At 38.8% G+C, this 22,618-nt stretch overlaps 1 protein-coding gene across 3 annotated transcripts in view; it reads right to left on the reverse strand.

Annotated features, from left to right (window-relative positions):
* Positions 1–21,014, reverse strand: part of PRKCZ (protein kinase C zeta) — a 38,345-nt gene extending 17,331 nt beyond the window's left edge. Inside the window, exons 1-6 of one of the 3 annotated variants that reach the window (XM_005528365.3) lie at positions 20,780–21,014; positions 19,816–20,014; positions 16,055–16,176; positions 14,133–14,222; positions 13,698–13,748; positions 1,266–1,351 (exon numbers count right to left, since the gene is read on the reverse strand). In XM_005528365.3, coding sequence (XP_005528422.1) covers positions 1,266–1,351; positions 13,698–13,748; positions 14,133–14,222; positions 16,055–16,176; positions 19,816–19,886 — 420 coding nt within the window. In that variant the 5' untranslated portion in view covers positions 19,887–20,014; positions 20,780–21,014. Of the gene's footprint in view, positions 1–1,265; positions 1,352–10,056; positions 10,133–10,418; positions 10,631–13,697; positions 13,749–14,132; positions 14,223–16,054; positions 16,177–19,815; positions 20,015–20,779 lie in introns of those variants that run through there. The other 2 variants (XM_088066462.1, XM_088066461.1) reach the window with 2 other exon arrangements.
* Positions 21,015–22,618: the final 1,604 nt, after the last annotated feature.

Here is a 22,618-nt window from a genome sequence, read left to right on the forward strand (position 1 = left end):
AAAAAGTTGCAAAAGGTTACTCTGAAACAAGAATGAATTCTTAAGGCAATACTCCAGTTTTAAAAATTCCACCAACACTAAAATTTGGTATTAAATTCAGTAATAAAGACATGACCGTAATTTCTCATTAATTTATCAATCTTAATGTCATAGTTTACAGTTTATGTCAACCTGCTTACTAACTTCAATTGGATGTGATTTGTGTCCTGGCTCTTTATGATGTCATTTGTATGCAGGCATAAAAGCAGTCTTGTTTAGGATTGTGACATCCTAATGAGGTATCAAAATCTCTCTGTGTATATTCACTATTTACCTTGTTGCAATTAAAGCATCATTATCTATAACATTATGGATTATTAAATGACTGTATGCATTCACAAGTGTTTCAACGGAAATATATTGTTATTATGTAGCAAATAAACATAAGTATACTTTAATACTATGAATTAAAAAATTGAATTCCTGTAGCACATTATACAAATTCATGTGATAATTCATATATATGATATTTTTAATATATTTAGTGATAAAATGCTGAGTTTTAAGGGGCTTTTCCTTCTTTCAGTGCATTTTTGGGATAGGATATTTTAGAAAAAACCTCTTATTTCAATGTTTAGAAAAAATGTCCCTACTGAATGAAAGAATTAACTCTTTTGAGTGCACTCAGTTTTGTGAGGAAATCCCCCAAGTACATTTGTATATATGCTGCAATACTTAGGCATAATGGGATAAGTGAAGGAGATGTCTCAGCCTTAAAGCCACATTCACTTATGTAGATTAAATCAGGCTCTCAAAACACAGACATATTTTAGCTCAATAAAAAAATCTTTTTAAAATTCTTTGATTGTGTAGTACCTCAGACTCTAAACAGTTAAAGCTCTCATCAGCAGCTGGAACTTTTACAGATGGCAAAGTGTTCTGAAGGTAAAAGATTTTACTAACAAGCAACCAAAATCACAGAACAAGTAAAGACAGGAGAAGCTGCTCCAAGGATGTATCAGCTTAAATAGTCACAAACCCAGTATTTTAGAGACTTTAAAAATAAATAATTTCCACCAATCCTGCAGTAACTCAAATTCAAACACTGCCAAGTTTTTCCTGCTCATTATGACTTGAATAACATCACAGAGACCGAAATGTCACATCAACAAGCATCAAGCTTTTCCTTTCTTTCCAACACTCCAACACAGAAAAAAGCACAGACTGAGGCAAACAATGAGCACAGAACATGAGCAAACCCCAACGTTTCATGCAACAGTACTCACTCTGTTAAAACGTTTTGCTTGAAACAAATGCCCATTCACACGGTACAGCTTCCTCCATCTTCGAGCTCCCCGGCGGTAGATGGATTCTAAGGAAGAAACCAGAAAGGTGTAAAGCAGCAGCATGGCAGCCCAGCAGCACCACACACAGCAGTGTAAGCAAGTTGTGACTCAGAACAATCTTGCTTTCCTAAATATCAACGCACAGCCACAATCCCTGGGGATTTGGATTTTTTAAGGCGGCCGTGAGTGACAGCTGGGGCAGGATATGCTTTCACCACTGCCTCTCCCTTCCCTCCAGCCCTGTCTCTTTTCCCTCACATGATCATAATCCCGTTACAGTTCTGTGCCTGCTCGGGCTCAGGTGAGAAGGACAGAGCTGTTAAAGGAACAGCTCCTCAGGGAAATGGCGCTGCTGCTCTCACCCTGGCACCTTCCATGGACTGGCACAAAGGATGCCTGGTACTGATAGTGTGAGACATGTTTGGTACTGATAACACCTCACACATGCAACATGAAACATGTTATAAGTCTGCATTATTTGACTTCAAACGTTACCTTGGCAGTAAACATTACCCAAAATATTTCTTTTGTTCAGGCAGGTCAAGTGCAGGTCCACAATTATTTTTAATATATTCTAAACATAAGATGAAATCTTTTAATCTGTTTAAGCCAAACACAACATCTACTCCAAGTTACTTTTGTTGTTGCTATTTACACGTGGATGAACAGTTTCTGTGTGAATGGTTAATTAGAGAGTTTCATATTTAATATTAAGTGTTGTGCCACTGGGGTCCCTTTTAGAGCTGCTCTTAGATGTAAGGGTGACACAGCAAGCCCTGCACACCACCAGGGTCAGCAGCTTCCCACAGCCATTGTGGGGTAGAGGGACCATAAAGTCTGATATACTTGATTTATAATTGATACTCTGTCAGAATGAAGCAGGCTGTACATATATAATCCTCAGGAATTAATGCAAAAGCATCTTACATTTTCATCTTTAACGTTACTTTCAAGTTTCAAACATTCACGCTTCATCATAGACAAAGACTTTTTTTTTAATAGAAAAGCACAGAGACATTTTCTGTGTCAAATAATAATGCAAGTAGTAAAAAAGTTTCTTTGTCAAAAAATTATTTTAACATTATATTGAGCAAGCCAAAATTCACAGGCTACTGACACTCAATGTGTGAACACTGGCTGCAATACTAGGTCTGATTTTAGATCGTCTATTTTTGTCCTTCCAAAGGAAGTACTGAAGTTTGTGTGATTCCACATATCTACAGTGCCAAATGCCCAAACATTCATACCTACTCTATTTGCATGTGCAAATGTTTACTGTGCAAGCATTTGAAACAGATACTGCACTATTAAACTAATTGTTAACGATTTGGAAAAACCAACCAGCTTCTCAAAGTAGCTAAAAGACTGCACACCAAAAGTGGCAAACATACAGCTACTGGAACAGAGATGCAGACTAAATATGGCCATTTGACCCAAACAACTCTTCAAAACTGCCACATACCAACTTTAAAGCAAACTTTTCTCAAGTGCAAAGAAAATTAAAATGAGAACCTAGCAAAATGACTGCAAAGTTTTTAACTAAAATATGCACAAACACCAATGGAAAACCCTCCCACCATTTCTAGGGTGACTTTTCACCAAAATCTCCACAAGGATTTTTTTTTTCCAAAATAGTTAATTAATTCATTAGACAAAGCACCATATGGAAGCAATGCAATACATCTGTGATCTGAACATTAGCTTATCACTGACATTAGGAATATTAAGTGAATGATAAGCTAACGAGCAGCTTGCACTGATGAAATCTGTAAATAGAGGAGCAAGTCACCTCCCTAATTAATGATAAATATTAAATCAAAGGCAGGGGTTTATATCATGTACTTGTGAGGCAACAGTCTAACAAAACCTGAACTTAATATAGACTAGCTTTAAAAAGTAGGAATCCCTACAATTTAGCCCTAGGACTGTCGTGGTTCAGTGCAGGGGCTAAGGTAAATCAATCTGTATTCCCTGGCTCCAAAAGGGGCCAAGGTAAAAAAATGAGAAAACAGTGATCCCTGCAAGACATACCTTTATAGCACATGTTCTATTATTACTACACCATAAGATTAAATTTATCTGACAGAGTAAAACACTCTTGTTCACTGAGGATCCAAAACTGGGACAAGTGGCTGATGCACCACACAGTTGTGTTGTCAGGGACCTCAACTCCTGGAAAACTGAGCAGGCAGGAACCTTATGAAAGGGGACATCCTTCCCAGAAAAACCCCCAAGGATAATGCCAGGCTATAAAAAGCAGTTTGAGTTTCCAAGATCATCTTTACTTTGAAGCATTATCAGCTACAAGTCCCAAATAGAGCTCTACCAGATCAAAGAAACCACCTTGAACAATAATCAGATTAATAAAATGGCAGTAACTGCACACTTTGAAATTAAGAAACAATTTCTTGTCAGTGTTGTGTGAACAAAGCTCTCATCTGACTTTGCATCTCATCCCTTTCACATGGCAAAATGAACCCAAACAACATTTTCAGGGACATGTTTCTAGAACACTTCAGACTAAAACAAGGAATGGATTCCGTCATTCCTAGTAACCAAGGACTAAACCAAGTTTATACAGGGTTGATCTCAGCTACCTAGAAAGAGGAATGCCACCACAAAAGTTTGACTATTTAATTACTGAGCTTAATGAGAAGGGCTGTTTTTTCATTTATTTCACAGGACACATCAGTTAACTCTTTAAGGAGCTCAAGCTGGCTGCTTGCAGGCTGAAGGAGATGATAAACCCCTAATAAAACAAAGTCATCTTTTCTTGATGATTAGCATTAAACACAAGACATTACCTAACAACAAAAAAAATCCTTCAAACCCTAATCTTGTATCTGAAAAGGTTTAGAGAAAAAAAAAAATCAAATATATTTTAAGCTCTTAGCAGGGATAACAATTTTTAATTGGGGAACACAAATACGTATCTTAAATACAATATCTACTTCCAAGACTGGAAAATTGAAAGAAAAAAACACAGGCATTTTCAAAGTAAGAGTACAAGGGAAATAAAAACACTCAGAATAAAATTAATCAGCTGCCTCTACCTAAAGAGCAGTGAGGAACAACTGGCTATTGCTGCTCTGCAATTCTTCCCTCTGTTGTCAAACTGTGCAACTACATCACTAACAGTGATACACAGGAAACCCCACAAATAGATTTGAAATTACATTTCCTAGGACTGGGTTTGGGCTTCTTTCCTCATCTTTTAAAAGATATTGTAGAAAAATATTCTAAAATAAGGAAAAGCATGAACACGCAAATAAAATTTTACTGTGGATATAAATGGACAAGCAATGTCTACTGTTTAGTGTTAATTAAAATGAACTTATCTACAGAAGATACTCCTCAATTCCATAATGAGGTCTGCAGAACTTCACAAAAAGGATGAGAACTTTGCCTTGAAAAATGTAACTTGGAAAAGCAGGGGAAAATAGAAGGAGGCACAGTTGCTTTCCAAATGACAACACAGTTGGTTTACACCAATGAAGGGCAGTAAGATGGCCACAAAAATTATTCCCTCTTTATTCGGATTTCCAAATGCAATTCCAAAGCTGGCTTTTATGTGATCCAGCTCTAATGAAATCTGCTCCTCTCCTGAGCACAAAGGTAATTTGCTATAGCTGCAAATCACTTCTCAGAGATTAATACAACTTATTTACAGGCCAATTATCCAGCCTGCCAGCTGGACACTACCAGAATGCCCAGTTTTTGTTTTGTTCTTTTAATGTTGTGCTGACCACACAAGTGAGCATTCTTTCAAAACCAACTCATGAATTACAAGGGGGAAATTGATATTGTCATTTCAGATAGACTGGACTTGATCAAGAAATTACATCTAAAGATAGAACATATTTTTTGGGGCACTAAATTACAAAGTACACTTTGATAGTACATTGCTTGACATCTGTTTTTTAATTTCCTACAAATAGTTACATTTAAACAATTTACATGCTTCAGAAAGCAAATTTAAGACATATATTGGATGTTAACTGGCTCTTCTTTTTATTATGAATAAGTTGCTATTTACAATTGAAGCTGGAAAATGAAGAGAGTATCCCTAACAATATGGAGGTATTAAGTGCTTTGACCTCTTGCAGATATTGCAAAATATTAAATGGCCAGAAAATAGCTTTTTAAAATTAAATTTAAGGCTTATTAGCACTTGGGAAACCATCTCCCCATCCTTTTTTTCTCCAACAGACACTAAAATCAACTACAAAGTTAGATCAACCTCTGTGAAGGAAAAGCACAGTTAAGACAGCAACAATGATCAAGGAAGTGTAGGATCAGTGGAGAACCTATCAGGAAACAAATGTCCCACAGAGCAGCAGCATTTACCCAGCACAGCTGGATGAACATCCTTCCCCAGTGCCTTAGAAGGGGCAGTTGAGTCCCACCTGCACTGCACACACCCCCAGTGCTCCCTCATGCCTGAGCTCTTGGATGATCACCTTCAAATCCTGCTGCTAAAATGGCTCCGTGGCACTGCAAGGTTACAAAGTCACACCTCCAAAGACAATGCCACAAATACAAGAGCACTACTGCTCATTTGGAGTGAGTCTCTGACTCACAAGCCTGTGATTTTATGTGCAATTTATCAGATGTACTTGAAAATAACAAAATATACCAAGTGCTACTCAGGAAATCATCACTAAGTCCAGTCAGTGGCTACTGCCCCAGCAGTGACCATGTCCTGGTTCTGAGCATCTCTGGGCACATCAGTGACCACAACCTGCTGATGTCCTTCCCTCCTCAGCATCTTGTGGTGACAGTTCTGCCCTTTGCAAGGCTGTCCCAAACACAGGATAAAATGCTGCTTTATTTGCTGCTCCAATTTGAAAGAATGTTATGAAAAGGGCTAGAAGACAACTGGTGGTGGATCCACACTTCTGAAGGCGATTAACATTTTTGTTTAGGAAAGGAAAACAGGTTCATATTTTCCCTTCTCTAACTGGGCCCTCTAAGCAATTTTCAGTTCATACTCTTTCATGATGTGCAGTTGACTCCCCTGGTTACAAAGTCAGTGGTCACATGAATCCCAAAACCAAACTTGCATTGCATGGTAAATAGTATGTCCAAAGGTTTCTTCTGATGATTGCATCATTAATTCTCCTAAAATAAAAATCTTCATCACTTTCATTAAAATATTTACTACAATGAAAAGTGAATTGAATGTTCTATTAGCATCATTTAGGAACTGCATTAAAATGTTTGATCAAGCTGAAAGAGTATTGAGCCAGTACTTATTTAAATTATTGAATTTAGTTAAGTTAGGACTGAAGTACAACAAAATGAAGTTCTGAATATTTAAGCAATCTGTGGCATCTGTATCCACTTTCAGGCCACTGTTTTGTTCTTAAAAAAAAACTCTGTGTCTTGGTACATCCATGAAGCAAAACTTTGTTATAAATAAAAGCCAGATAACAGAAAGTCTCTGTCTTTTATATATCCTGGAATCACTGAAGAAAGCAACCAAAAAAGTGAGGAGCAACCTAATGAAGTTTGGTGCAGGAATTTGGGTCTGCTGTATCTCAGCAGCAGCCTGGATTATTTAAGACTTGCTGGGAGTCTTACCCTAGACCTGACAGCACACATTTTCAAGAAAATTTTCATCCTTTGAGCACATGTAATTCAAATCTATGGGTAACTGAAAGGGGGAAGAAGTCCAGTTCTCGTGACTGATCAGAATGAATTGAATCCACACCATTCACGTGTCATCAGTTAAAACTTGATCAGATCTAGTTTTCGCCTTGTCTTATTTTTTCATCTTAAAAAGCAAATTATGACATGTCTATTGTAAAGATCAAAGGAAAAACAAAAAGCTAACTAGTGACAAATCCCTGAGAAAACATTTTATAAGATTTTGTTCTAAGTGTCCCATTTCCCCACTTCTTGTCCTTTGGAAAACAGTTAACTAATTTATCTTATTCTGTCCCAAATGTGATTTTAAAATTAATTTTAGCATATTTGATCAATTGACTTCTTCTAAGTTGAAGTCTTACTCTTGTCTCCTTGTATTGAAACATTCCACTGGTAGTGGCCTGTCCCATACACTTATTTCCCCCTCATTTCAGAGTTACCTGGACAATTTTACTTGTATTGCAAAGCAGTACTGCATATGAAGCTGATCACAGAACTACCAAAAGCTTACCAAAGAACATGTGCCTGGAATGAAACTGAAATTAAAGTTAGGTAACTTTTCATCAGAGTTGGCAAAGTAAAGAACAGGGAGTCTTGTGCCGGTCACAGAGCACCTGCACTGCTTTACTGAAGAGCACTAGATGAGAACCTAAATTATTGGAAGAAGCATACAATAGCATTATTTGTAGTAGTAATTAATTGTAAAAATAAAGGTCATACTAAAATCCTGGAGTACTGCCTTCAAATAGTTTCTGGTTTCCTTTGTAACATGTCACCAGCTAACAATTCAAGGACAAGCCCTAACAGATGCAGAAGAAATAGCAATGAAACTCGAGTTACAAATGAGGCACTTTCTGGTCAATTGAGAAGATCAGTTTTTCCTTTTTCCACTCCCCAAGGCAGCTCCTTCCCCATGTGGTTTTAGGATGAACTGTACAGTCTGCTCACTCTTCTCTCCCTGACAGTGATCAGGGCTCTCCTGTGCCTCTCCTGGGAGACACCCTGTCAGCAAGCCTCAAGTTTGCTGCTTTTTGCTTTATTTGCCACCCAGACTTGCACTACTGCAAGCTCTCAGAGGATACAACTGCTACCAGAACCTCCCAAGGTTTGCTCCTGGTGCTCTCCACTCCAAATGAGCAGCACTGAAATCTCACACATAATCTGGTTTCTCACAGCAACTCCAAAATACAGGAGATCAATGTTGAAGGGCCCATACATTTGCCCTGCAGGCCTCTGCTGTGAATTCTGTGGCTCAGTTCAATGTTAAAAATCATAACTTGAATAAAACAACTAATTTCTGAAAGTATTACACAGAACCCAAGTATAATAATATATAATTAACCTTAGTTGTATAAATGAGGAAGTTACATACTAAACAGCTCTTCCAAGCTACTGAAACACACAGACCTAACTCAGGTTTAGCAGGCCCACGAAAGTTCACTGATTCCAGCAAAACTGAAAAGCTTCATCACCTCCTTTCCCATTTAGTTACCCAAGTGTCTGAATATCAAGAGTGGATTTACCAGCTTATGAGAAGGTATGAGACATAACACAGGGAGAGGAACTAGACATTACATCAAAGAGAAGCTTTCTGAAACCAGGTGACATCCTTTCTGCATTTAATATACTACATTCTGAGTAATAGGAGAGGGGAAATGGAATAAAGAACAGAGATCTTTTGTGACACCTTAAAAACCAGCCCACACATTCCTTAGGCCATTGTCATTTTAGTCTATAGTTTATAAATTGGAACACAAACATCTGCTAAGACACCCAGTACCTTTAATTAAGGGCAGATCTCAAATCCCACAATCAGACTTTTGCTTCATAATTTTATGCCTGAATTAAAAAAAGGGTGGTCCAGCCCTTTATTATTCATTGGATGTTTCACAGTTAAGAAAAGTGCTGACATTATTTAGAATTAAAAAATCATGAAATGATTATGACATTATAAACCAGACCTTTAACTACAATTCTGTTCTCAGTAACTTATGCTGTCTCAAAATCTGTCTCTTTTTCAAATATGTCATATATGACACAAGCATGGTACAGTTAAGACAGAGGAAGAGATTTCAGGTACTCTTGAGAAACTATGACACAGCTATTTTCAAATCCTAAGCAAAAATATCTTACATTAAAGAAGTACAGTCCCTCCCTCCCCCTAGTTCAATTACTAAAATCCAAGAGAGGGTTACTAGCTGTTTCAAGATTGCCTAATTATCCAGTGGAATCCAATCTATGTCTTCAGAACAGTCTCTACGGTGGCAATAGTGCTTTTCTTCATTGGGGGATTAAATTGGTTCACGTGCTCTGAATAACCTAATCACTGCTGCCAATACAGCAACAAATGAAGGGAGAAACCTGCCTTATGAGCTAGAAAAATATTTACAGGCCACACTACTCCAGCAAGAACCATTTTAAAGCTATTTCACTGTATCAGGCAGGACATGAGGCAAAATCAAATATCTATACCTAAAACAAAAAGCCCACAACAATAATTAGGTTACTAAGATACCTTTACTTAAGCCTATGAAGAAATTTTCAAGAAAGATGGCTTGGGGGGAAAATGAAGTCCAAACACCTAACACTAAAATGCTGAGCAGATAAACAAAGAGCATAGGAGACATGCACAACAGTGTAATCATTACAGAAAAAAAAAAAAAAAAAGGTAGAAAAATCAGCCAGAAATATTAGAAAATAAAAACTATCACACTAATCTCGTAAGTACTAAAACACTAAAAACATATTCATTCTCTTCTGTTAATTAATTTAAAGGTTTACTATTCTGCATTCTTCTATTTAATGAAGCCAACAGCAAATAATAGCTATCCAAACCCAAGATGAATTTGAATATTAAATACACAGATCTATCTGTTAAGCAGAAGTGAACTAGCACAGTTAGTTCTGACAATATTAGAAACTAAGTAACCCTTCATTCAAAACAAGTATTTCACAATTAAAAAACAGTCATCTATGACAATCCACTAAGCAGAATTCAACAATAAGGCCTCAGAAAATTATGCTCCTAAATGGTTAGCCTTTACATCAGCAAACCTACAATAAACAGGCCCTGAGAACATACCGTCAGGGTTTTTGGGATACATTTCTGTCATTAATGTCCAATATTAGCAGCAGCAGCATCACTCACTCTTCTGTTCCTTTCCTCCTAAAATACATTCCCCAGGAGTCCTTTCAATGCAATTTTATCAGCATTTCCAGGAGGTCTCTCAGCCACATCCCTACACACAGAGGCAGCAGGAATCTCTGCATTTGTAACAATCCATGGCTGCAAGGGAGGGTGGCAGGCACAGCGACTGTACCATAACCAAAATGCTGAGTTCTCTCCTGCAGCACACGTACACACAGCCCGCATCAGTGCCTGCCGCTAACAACAGCAACCACAACGATGACATAAAATCTACAGAAAAAGCATGCATTACTCACTGGGTTTTATTCTTTAGCCTCTTCAGCATGTAATTTACAATGTAGTAGGTATGAAATGAAACATTTTCCCTTTATTCCACGGATACCGCCGTGTGAATACCATTAGACACCATGGACAATAGGCAGGATCAGCTCAAACATTAAGAGCAAATATTTAATGGAAGACTGGTTACCCTGTCTCTCCCTTTCACATCTCTGCCTCATGTATCCAGGCACGGGTGGTACTGGCTCCCTTGAGAGGCTGTAGCTAGCAGCTGAGGCACAACTAAAACATGGCATGGATGTCAAGGAGCTGATGTCACCAAAACAAGTATTTCTCTGATAAACCCAGCAATTCTGTTAGGGAAGCCCTATAAATCGATGGGAATTGTTCAGCTGGATGTGCTGTGTTACACAATGCATTGCAGCACTAAGAGTGATAAATCAGATCAAGATCTGTCAGGATAAATAAGCTGAGACTCCAATAACTAAGCTATAAAGCTGCCAATCAGCTGCTGGGACACGCACTGTCAGGAGTGCTGGCACCTCGGGGCACAGGAGAGAACTCACCAAAAGCCTCTGAAACAACCTTGTTTATTTAATTCTGAAAGAACAGCTCATCTACTGAAAAAGTAAAAGGGAAATGCAAGACTGGTCTAAAAGTCTGCCATCTTTTTCAGGAAACACTGATCAAGCACCCAAGGCTCCAGCAGATGCTGGAAATGCCTGGGAGAGGTCACATTCAGTGTCTGGGAAGGGATGGGAGATGTTTCAGCTTCACTGTCACCTCACAGCAGCACTGCCAGCACAGTTAGCTCAGGGAAAGGGGCTGCTTGTAACCACAGCTGTGCACTTACACTGGGAGCTGGGGCTGGGTCCAACAAAAAGCACAGAAATTCAGGAGCAAAGGAATACAGAGACAATACAAATGCAGATGCTGGAGACTGCAAATTCTGTCTCACAGACAGCACCACATCAATATAAGAGCAGAGGTTCTTCAAGCACAGAAATAACTTTCATTAAGTCATACAAATGGAAGTGAAATATTAATCATGTGGTTTATTTCATTAATGGATTACAGGCTTTTATTTCAAGTTTTGCTGACTGGTACAATCTCAAAACCATATCAGTTTAACAAAGGTGAGGATAGGTAGCAACTCTATTATTAAATTTCAACATAAATGTAAACCCTCCAGTCTGTATTCCTGCACACTTCTTCCAAAGGATTATTGTTCTGAAGGAGCTGGAAAGAAAAAACCCTACAATCCTAGAGAAATACAGATTTGCACTTCAGAAGATCACAAACTATTGGAAAGAGACACTCTGTGACCTAAGATGGACACATCTGAGCAACAGATTGGAAATGTAATTATTTCACAATTGAATAGTTTTATTTAAAAACTCAATTTCAAATTGTCTGTAGTTCTGTAACAAACTAGCAACCCACACTTAGAACTGCTAATTTAAGTAGAAGTTTATTTTGGATAGACCAACTACTTCACTGTTTGTTTCTGGAAAAAAACCAAGGCAAACTCCTAAACTCCTTTATAGTGTAAACGTGATGTTCCAGAAAACATATACATATATGATATAATATCCCCACTTTTAAAAGGATTTCCTATGAACATAACTACAGCAATAAAGACACAAAATAAGAATTGCAGATATGATGAATATTTTCTGAGGCAAAGACAGTGTTTCAGTCCTGACAAAATAAACAGTCCCTTAATTAAACTGTATCACCAATACAGTAACATTTCCATACAGTCCAAGTACAATGAAGATGTTTATTGTGGGCCTTTGGCTAACAAGCAACAATACTGAATGTATTAGTCTATGCTAAATAGGTCTGTTGCAAAAAACAGTTATACCTAGGCCACAGGGCCTAATTTCTATGCAGGCCCCACAGAGGCAAAGAAGTAATGTGCATCAAATTAACTCATGAAAACATGAGAAACCTGATCAGAGATCCCTTATCAAGTACATCCAACTAAACAGGCTTTTTAAATAATGTGTGATTCAATGTGACCTGTAAAACTATACAAGGAGAAATACCCTACAGACACAATAATCAGGTCAGCTGAGCCACACTCAGCTGTGCTTTCTGCAGTTCATCTCGTGGCTTGAGAGAACTAAAACTTCTAACAAATTAACACAAAAAACTTTCCTACTAGAATATCTACACCTTTAATGGGTTCATTAAATTAGGTCTCTCAGGGATAATTTCTTTAACTCTTCTAATCACAGTAGAAGACGCTTTATCTGTTGTCTTTGTTCAGCAAATTAGAGAAATTAACATTGTACATTTACTTTCTTTGTTCCTTTCCAGAAGACAATTTCTATAACCTAGTCAACATGAAAACTTACCTGGCTTTTACAGTCAACCTTTCATCTACTGTAGTTTAAATGTAGAAAATAATTTTTGAACTCTAACTTTTTGGTATTTATTTCACCTCTCTCCATCTTCATAGAAGTTCTCAAGAGTGCAATTATTAGCATTATTTCTCTGTTTAAAAATAGTATTCACAGCTATTACCACTGCACTACTCATCTTTAGCCAGTCTGTCAATGTAAATCCTGATCAACCAAGTACTTTTCTCCTAGTACTTGCTCTTATCAGCAATTAATGTTATCTCCTCTTATATTTCTCAAAGAGAAGAGCAAAAGTTCTTCAAATTCTTCAGTCAGCTTTTCTTTATACTCCTGTGAGCAGCTAAGCATCATCTGGTACCTCTGGCACCCAATTATCCCCATTCCCTTCCTTAACATTTACCAAGATATGAACTAAAGTCCTGATGCCATCCCTCTGTAATGAGAACTGACTATACAGCTATTTAATCCTTTTATCCCTGTGCAGTTCAGGCTATTGAAATACAGGTAAACCATATCAATTATGTGTCCTTCCTCTGGAATTTTATCTACCTCACACAGGATTATTTTTATAGAGACTAATAACCTTTCTATTAAAATGGCTGTATCTCCCTCTTCAGTACATAATTTCTTTCACCTGAAAGTTAAAAAAAATCAAAAGAACCACAAAAAAGCAAAGGCCTACGTTCCAATAGGCATCAAAAATCCTGTTGTCTCCTCCTCTGAATGTCTGAACCACAAAAATCAGCACTGATACAACGATTTATGCAATTTCTCTGTTGACAAAATGTAAAACATTTTACATTTTTTTAAGAAAACAAAACAGATGCACACATATGTAGCACTAATTATGAAAATATTTTAATGTATTTCTTTTCCATGTAACAGAAAAAAAATTTAGCTAGAATTTAATAACATTTTAGTACTCACGATCTTCTCCTGGACAAGGCATGCCTGGTTTCTCTGGAGTACTTGGGAAAACTAAAACAAAAACATTAGATTTTTAAGGTAAAAGATTCTCAGTAGTAGTTTTCCCTTGATTCTTGGATAGATTTACACACAGACAGTTTTTGGAAGCCTTTAAATAATTCTGCATGAGAAATGATGCAATCAAAATTTGGTTCCAGACTGGCAGGAGCTTATACTGGAATAAAGCATGAACAAATCTGTGCAGTGCTGAACTCAAAGCCTCCTGCACAGTTTCAGCTTTGAGCTCCACTTCCTTCCTTCCTCAGCATCGAACTCCAGGACAGCAGCTACACAAAGAAGGATACTTGACAGGCAAGGGAGTCACTCCAACCTCCCACTTAAGCAGCTGCTGGGATTATCAGACACACAGGGGATCCTGAACTGTGCAATACTTGCCATGAATAATCAGCCCTTCGTCTCTGTTCTGACAATACAAACGGAAGGCTTCCTCCAGCTCCATCTGAGATGAGATGGTACAGGGGTCACCTAACAAAAAAAACAACACACAGGCAAATTTACCCCTGAAGAATTCAGTGGAGAATTTCAGTTAGTAAAAAATGTACCAGCTTCAAGTATTGCCTTTCTTTTAATCACTTAATATTAAGCTGGCATTTTGATCAAATGGAACAACACAATTATTCCTTAAAATTTTATCAAAATTGAGTAGACAGAACTATCCTACAGGATAACCAAATATACAAAAGTGAACAAATATGCCTGAAGAGCCCCCCCATTTTCTTGTTGTCTGCTTGTGGTCACATTATTAGCATTACCTTGGGAGGGTTATTTTTGTTAAAACTGGATAATTAATCCATAAATCTACTTAACCAGACACACATAAAGTACAGTATGTCACAATGCACTGAGAGCAAGCAAAGAAGCAAGTGTGTCACTCTGAACCCGTCTCTTTGTGGAACAACCACCTTCCTGCAGCACACCTTGGGTGACAGGTGACCTTATGATAGCTAGGCTAAGTGATGACACCAGTGTCAAGCCACATACTAAACCTTAATTTCTAATTTTTAAAAAACATTCTTATTTTGTAAAATGATGAATCCAGGGCCCAGCTACCTCTCTTTGAAGGCCACTGCTGTTTGATGATCTATAAATGCAGAAATAATACAACATGAAAGACAAAATAATTTCTTGTACTGCAAATCAACAATCCATATTCCTTATATGTTTACAGGATTTTATCATGAGTGAGCTCTTCACAGTTCAAACCTTTTGGACCTTGTCAAAAACAAAGAAACACCATACAAGCCCAATCTATTTTCTTCATCTCTTGGTAGGTTTTGTTTATTCATTATGCCATCGGCAATTGTTTGCTATTAGTTAGTTCAAAGAGAACATCTGTTTGTTTCAGTCAAATGAACTTAAATTCCATGTGGCAATAAGTGAAAACACTTGTATGCAGAAATATGATAACTCACAAAACCCAGGAGGATCGAGGACAGCCAACACAGCAGATTGGCTGAAACTCAACAACTCAAACCCAGGAACCAGAAAAAGGTTGTACAGGTATGTATTTAACCAAGACTAGAGGAAAATACTAGAACAAAGACTAATTTCATTTTAATTTAAGTAAGCTTCAAAAAGCCAATGCAACAGAGAGCCCAACCAATAAACACTTAACAGGACTCATGTCTTAGAATCCTCCAACTCAAAACTCAGGGAGTTTTCCTCTTCCCTGCAATAATCTTCCTTTATTAGCAGGCGTGCAGTTCAAACAGCTAAGTACAGGCAATGTAATTATCTTCCATGTCCTTCTGATCAGGTTACTTTTTATTATACCACTATTAAACTGAGGTTGGTACAGTTGCCTTTGCCCTTCTTGATATTCAAAAGATATAGAGTAAAATTTAGAGGTATTAATACTACTTCTTGGTGTCATAAAAAGGGCTGAGTCATCTTTGACTACCAGCTACCTCCTTCCAAGGTCAGAACTTTGAAATTCCATTCACTCAAACAGCACTATCAGCTAAGAGAGCTATTAAAAAAACAAAACAAAACACACCACTACAAGTATCAGCCAAACCTGTTTGGTATCTTTCCACCTTTCTGTATTCAGTTCTAGTTCTGCAGGCCCTGGCTTTGACAAGGTGCTTCTGTAGAAGTGAATTTGAGTGCTACTGCAATCAACCCTGATGTCTTGCGTCTCATTTCTCTAAGCTCCCTGCTCTGTGACAGGATTCTGTAGTTAGGCATTTAGAAACAAAAAAACTCCACATTATGATATTTGTTTATACAAGTTCCTCAATGCCCCTTCTCTGTACCACAGTGACCCACAAACCCTGAGAAATATTTCAGACCAGTACCTTCATCATCAATCCACTTGAGGGTAATTGGCTGTTCTTGTTGCAAGTTACACATCTCATGCACTTCATCACAGAGTTCAGCATAGCTCATGGATGCATCCAAATTTGTTATAAGGATGTCCCTGCAGAAGATGAAAACATTTTATCAGAAAATACTTGCATATTTCAACAGTTCCGTCCATGGACACCAAGCTGCAGAATCATACAGAATGAGCAATCCTCACATAAAACGCTCCCACTATGCCAGCACGATTACACCTCACAGTGCTTAAATTAAAAATACTCCAGTATGGAAGAAATAAATGTGTTAATTACCCGTCTTTAATGCATGTTTACTCGGGTGAGCCAAGCTCCTTTATTATAATTATCAGCGTTTGAAGTGTTGTTAAAAACACACCAGAAGTTTTTGTAATATTTTTTTTGTAATCCAGGTGCTTCTTCCATCAGGAGATAAATAAAATGTCAATTACTGTAAAATCCTTTTAAACTGTAGGCTTTTCCTCACATCCACTATATTGTTTGAGATGAAGCTTTGACTAGGTGAATCCTCAAAAGTTGTAATTACAGGAAAATTCAGATAAAATCTTACTCAAATTCTGCATCTTTCACTCTACCTTTGTAGTGTTTAGAGAACGTGAACCCAATACTGAACTCTCTATGTAAACTATACATTATCTCAGGAATTTGCGACAGTAACTTCTGATATAATGGAAGTTCACAAGTCCAGTCAAAGCAGGTCATATACTGAAGACAGGAAAAAAGATTATGCAAAACAAAGTCTGATGATAAAAACAAGACTCTCTACTATTTTAAAAATAGTAAATATTTTTTATATTTCAAATAACTAAGTCTGGGAAATCAATTAATAAACAAATGCAAAAAGAAACAGGAGATGAACTTCTATCATTTCACTGCCTTCAAAACCTTCCAGACGACAATTAGGACACTGTTTTGTAGTTAATGGCTACTGACATGTGTAATTCTTTCCCCTCTTAGTTTAATATAGGAAATATATCAGAAGTTGTCCAACATGAATGAGATAATTTTTTTATTTCCATACTGTGTGACAAGTCATTTTAGAAAAAATGTTATACAACATATTCTGCCTACTTGTGTCTTTCAGCCAGCAGTTGAACAGTACTACACTGAAATAAGAAACTTAAACGCCACAACTTACATTTTAAATTATATTCATTAATAACTCACCATTTTGCCTTTGCTAAGAAAAATTATGATCAGCAAAGCTCTAAAACAATCTTAAAAAACTATACTGCTTCAAATTCAGATTAAAAGCACTGCTACCTTTTCAAGTGTATCTTTAATCTATACTTTGTAGAGCTCTCAAAGAACAGCAACTTAGTAATTCTTCACAACAGCAACAGCAAAAGAAATACATATGCCACTGCCAACCTGTAAATCTGTATCACCCATAACACTGAGAACTGTCAGGTGAGGTTGAGTTTAAGAACATTCCCCGGTCAAAGAAGTCATGTTTTATGCATTTATGAAAGTAAGAGACCAAACTGGTTCTCACAGCAATGTTTGAGGGCTGGTACAATGCCTTGCCCAAAGACAAGGTCACCAACAAATGCAGCTCATTATTTAAAGCACTGCCACCACGTGCCACTCATGAAATCAAGCAGCTGTAGATGTGTGGTAACCGTGGACAACCACACTTTCATAAGTATCTACATAACATTCAGAAACTGAAAATACACTGTAAGATAACACTACTACGCACTATAAACTCCAAATAAAGCTGGCAACCACTAATGAGCCTTGAATTGTTAAAATTATTATAAAGATCTCATTCTATAAGTAAATTAATGAACTTCATATCCATGATGTCCATGTTCCTTTGAGACTTACTTATTTAATCTTGACATCTCTACAGCCACATCAGGCAATCAGGGCACAGGGAAGTGAAAACCATTCCTTATTTCACACTACATAATCCCACAGGACAGTTTAAAAAAAAATATTTGAAACTGGACACTACACAGTAATATGAAGAGCTAATGACCTGTAAGTTCTGTCTGAGCAGTTACAGCAAGAGAAATAATTCCAGTGACAGATCAAACATGTCACATCTTAGAGACAAGATAATACACAGCAAACCAGACTGCACCACTGCTCTGTTTCAGTGATTTCAAGCAACCAGGTATAAACTAGAGAGGCAACCTGTGTAATTCTTAGTTTATCACTGCAGTTACTTAGTTTTAATTTTGTAATCTCTTCTGGCAGTGATTTCTAGTGTGCTATGTTAGGAACTCTGTCACACCCAGAAACAGGAATACCCGAGATACTCGGCCTCCAGAGATACACTCAACATTCATATTTCAAACTTCCTCATGCTCAGATTTCTAACAACGATTTCAATATGGCATCTGTACTATTATTTTAACTTTAGCAGCTACTTGAATAAGTTAGTCTCTAATTCTGAAGATGCCCTTGATGATTTCCTGCAGTCTGTCAAGCTTGTTCAAAAGCTGAATGCAGTACTGCAATGGAGATACTGAGGTGATCAGTTGTAGAGGCTATAATGCCAGAAAGAGTTTGACTTCACATAATTTGATCAGCAGAACAAAAACAAAATTCACAGAGCTTGGAACTCTTGTTTGTAACTTCTACAGACTTCACAGCTAATGCAAAAGACTGAATGTAGTGTTGCAGGAAAGACTACATAGTTTATTGTAAAACATGGTAATAATAATTACTTGACTTCTAACATTGACACAATTATTACCACCTCCCCCAGTTCTGCACACAAGTTCCACAGACACACTCCTTATATCAACACTACCTGCCAGCAAGCCACCACAAATTATTTACACACAGTTCTACTGATGTTTGTAGTGCCTTCCCTTACAGACCTGAGGCAGCCCTCCCGTTGCATTACCTCATTAATTTAATTGCTCTAGAACTCTAAATTCAGGACTTCAAACTACATGGCACAGATGAACAGGTACGTTTAAAAAGAAAACATTTTGTTTTCAACAAAATTTGTGAAGTGACTTGCATAACTACATCACATTTAAGGCAAAACAGCCTTTTTCTACACCATAATATAAGAACATGCACAGCAGTAGACACATTTACTTACTTAACAGTAAAACATCAGAAAAGATCACTCAAGTCAAGTATTAAATGCCAACAAGTTCAGTCTAAATACTTCCAACCAAGTTTAAGGATCTACTTGGGCCAAATATTTAACTTCTCAAATGCCTTAAACTCAGGCCTTGAAGGAAGACACGAGAGACTAAAGCATTATTTTACAAGGTCCTCAGAGTGGCAGCAAACCAATTAGATCAAACATCCCTGAAAACTCAAATTTCATGTTGCTGCAATAAAACCTTCCTGTTTACACTGACAACTGAGTGAAGTCATAAAGGACCATAACATGCTGATTATAGACAGGATAAAATGTAATAACTGCATCTGGATACAGAAGATGGATCTAGACCTGGCTGTGACTGTGGGAATCAATAACCCATCAACTCACAATAACTGTGGGTTTGTCAGTTATGCACATTTTCTCCCGTTCTGAGACAAGACTAAATTAACTTTTCTTCTTGATCAGCACATTGCAGGAGTGTGACTGGTATTTTAATAGCTCAGAAGTTTATCTGCCTGATGTGATATTAATTACAAATCCACCAAAGCCCTGGTTACTCTATCACTAGGTCAGACCACAAACTCCTGCTCAATATGCTTCAAAAATAGACAGGTCACAACACAGAGGAAAGGACACACTGACTTACCCACTGTAGTGTGTTTTTACTCTGATGAAATCTTTGTTCAGGTCAATTTTGGAGCCCATTCTGCTAGGCATGGTCTGTATTTAGCAGCTATATAAAATTATAAGTATGCAAAAATAAGTTGATTTAAGATAGATAATAGATTTTGAAGTGAAAAGCTTCACGTGAAATGTATTTCTCCTCCAGATGATTCTCAATCCAGCTGCATGGATAAAAAAACCAGAATACTGATGAATATACACACACTGCTAAACAAGTTGTGTCAAATTTTAGAAATACAAATAGCTTTACATAGAACAGCAAAAAAATCAAAAGGAAAATGTGTAAGACCCTTGACCTGCACAGAAATTCAGTAAGATTGGTTAAAAATACCCTGTCCGATTTAGCTTTACAGAAATATCCTAAGCATTTGAGGATGTTTTCTTAAAAAGTCATCCAACAGCTCTCTCCTGGCTGAAATAACTCCACAAAAGTTTCTACTTATTCATCAACACAGCATCTTACTTTTTTCACCCAAAGAATCAAGTAATTAAAAATAGCTTTTCTGTAAATAAAACACTGTAGCCAATAACTATCAGTTACAAATTTACCCAAGAGAAGCAGCAGAGGAACTCTGAGGGGCAATTAGCATAACTTTATGACTGGAGCCTGACAAACATCCTGTTTATTCTAAATTACCACCTCACACATGAATGCGTGTATCCAGACACTTCCCTAACCCCGCTGTCCGGGCAAGCCAGGCCACAGGTACCGGGGGAGCGGAGACTCCCGAACTCTCAACCCGAACCTCCCGCGGGGCTCAGGGGAACACGCGGCCCCTCCCACCCACCCGGGGTCCCCCCTCAGCCCCGGCCTGCGGGGAGCGGCCGGGACGCGACACCGTCGCTCGGGACGAGGTGGCGCCGGCACTTCTCCCGACGGAGCGAGCTCTGCCCAGCCTCCCCACAGTGAGCTTCCGGACTCCTACCTGCTCCGACCGCGGTGGTCGCACCCCACACAGCAGGGCCCCGCCGCGAGCAGGGGCCGCCCCCTGAGCCGTGGTCGGCTACAACTCCGCGGCCTCAAGTTGCTCAAAGTCCCGCAAGGAAGTTTCGAAGCGGACTTTGCCTCGTTGCCGGCGGTACCCCGGCGGAGAGCAGCAGCGGCGGCGGCCGGCAGGAGGAGCCGCGGTGTCCCTCAGGTGCCCCCTCAAGTCCCACCCCAGGTGCCCCCGGCGCCCCTCAGCCACTGTCCAGGCTCAGTGCCCCGCGCCCGCGGCAACATGGCGGCCTGAGGGCGGGAGGCGCAGCCAATGGGGGGCCAATCCCCGCCCGGGTTCCGCCCCCCCGCCGCCAATCGCAGCGCGGGAACCGTTACCTGGGGAGCCGGAGCGTCCTGGCCAACCAGAGTGGGCGGGGGGGGGCGGTGGGGAACACCTGCAGCCAATGGGAGCGCGGCGCTGCGGGGGGCGGCGGCTGAGGGAGCGGGGCATGTGTGAGAGGACAGGGGTCTGCTGAGGGGACAGTGCTGAGGGAACAGGTGTAAGCGGACAGGGGACTGGTGTGAGGGGACTGTGCGTAGGGGACAGGTGAGGGGGACAGTGCTGAGGGGGCAGGTGCCGAGGACTAGGGAGACATGTAAGTGAGGACAGTTGTGAGGGATAGAAGACAGTGCTGGGGGACAGGGGACAGGTGTGAGGGGACTGGTGTGAGGGGACTGGCCCTGTCTGCCTCCCCCCAGAGATGCCAGAGCTGCTTTCCAGGAAATTTCAGCAGGAAGCCCCAGCAGTGATGTCCCGTGAGTGTCAATCCAGCGTCCAGTCCGGGGAGGGGCCACTCAAAGTGGCTAAAGCAGGAAAACCACAGCTGAGATAATAAAGAGGGAATAATATCAGACTCGCCAGACCAGAGAGAAAAACAATATATTAGTGGTGGAGCAACCAGAGTTCCACAACAGGCAACCTGTGACATGGTTAATGCCCTTCACTTTGTAAAGTTGGGTTTGGATGTTTTTCCCTAATGATGCTGTGATATTTTGCTTCCAAACTGTGAATCCTCTGTGACTGAATCAGGATGTCCTGTGTTTTCTTCACATAAAGCTGGGATGGTGAACTTGAGTCGTCTAGCGGAAATGCTGCTCATCCTGCCCAAACAGTTGGTTTCCATGTGTATTTTAAAACTTTCCTAAGCAAATAAGCTATCCAAGCAAAAGGTGTTGCTTTGGGACTTTTTCTTGATGTATTTATATCCACCACTGGGCAACATAACTTACCACATTTGAAAAATAAACCAAAACAGGGAGACACAAATGTTCGATTTTTTTTTTTTTTTTTTTTTTTTTACTACCTGGAGTTGAGTGGTCACAATTTGTATTTTGAAATGGAAAAAAATAATCAGTCCTTAGTCTCCTGCTATTCCATCTACACCTACATCAAGTTTTTTCAGTAATGTTTAGCGCTTTCTCATCACCTTTTTGGGGCTTTTGGGGTTTCTGTGTTGGACAGTTTGCAGCAGTGTAGCTCTGAGACATCTTCCGGTGTTTCTACAATCTTCCAAAATACAAATAAATAATAGTTGGCACTAGTTTAATTAGCAGTAAAATGGGAAAATGTATTCCCATCAGTCAAGATGTTTTCTCTGACACCAAGGAAATGCACCCAATGGCTTCATTTATCAGCCTTTAATTAAATTATTTGTGTGTCCACTGCTAATTTTATCTTATTGAACTCTCAATTTGGTTTCAAAGTGGGCCCTTAAATCTTCATGTGTTTCAAATTTCTCTGCTTAAAATGGAGAACATTATGTAAGGTTGGTCTACAAACATAATT

This window comes from Pseudopodoces humilis, chromosome 24, assembly GCF_049639895.1.
Source record: "Pseudopodoces humilis isolate 2021_Gansu_Grassland_sample_001 chromosome 24, ASM4963989v1, whole genome shotgun sequence".
In the NCBI taxonomy this organism is placed as follows: domain Eukaryota; kingdom Metazoa; phylum Chordata; class Aves; order Passeriformes; family Paridae; genus Pseudopodoces; species Pseudopodoces humilis.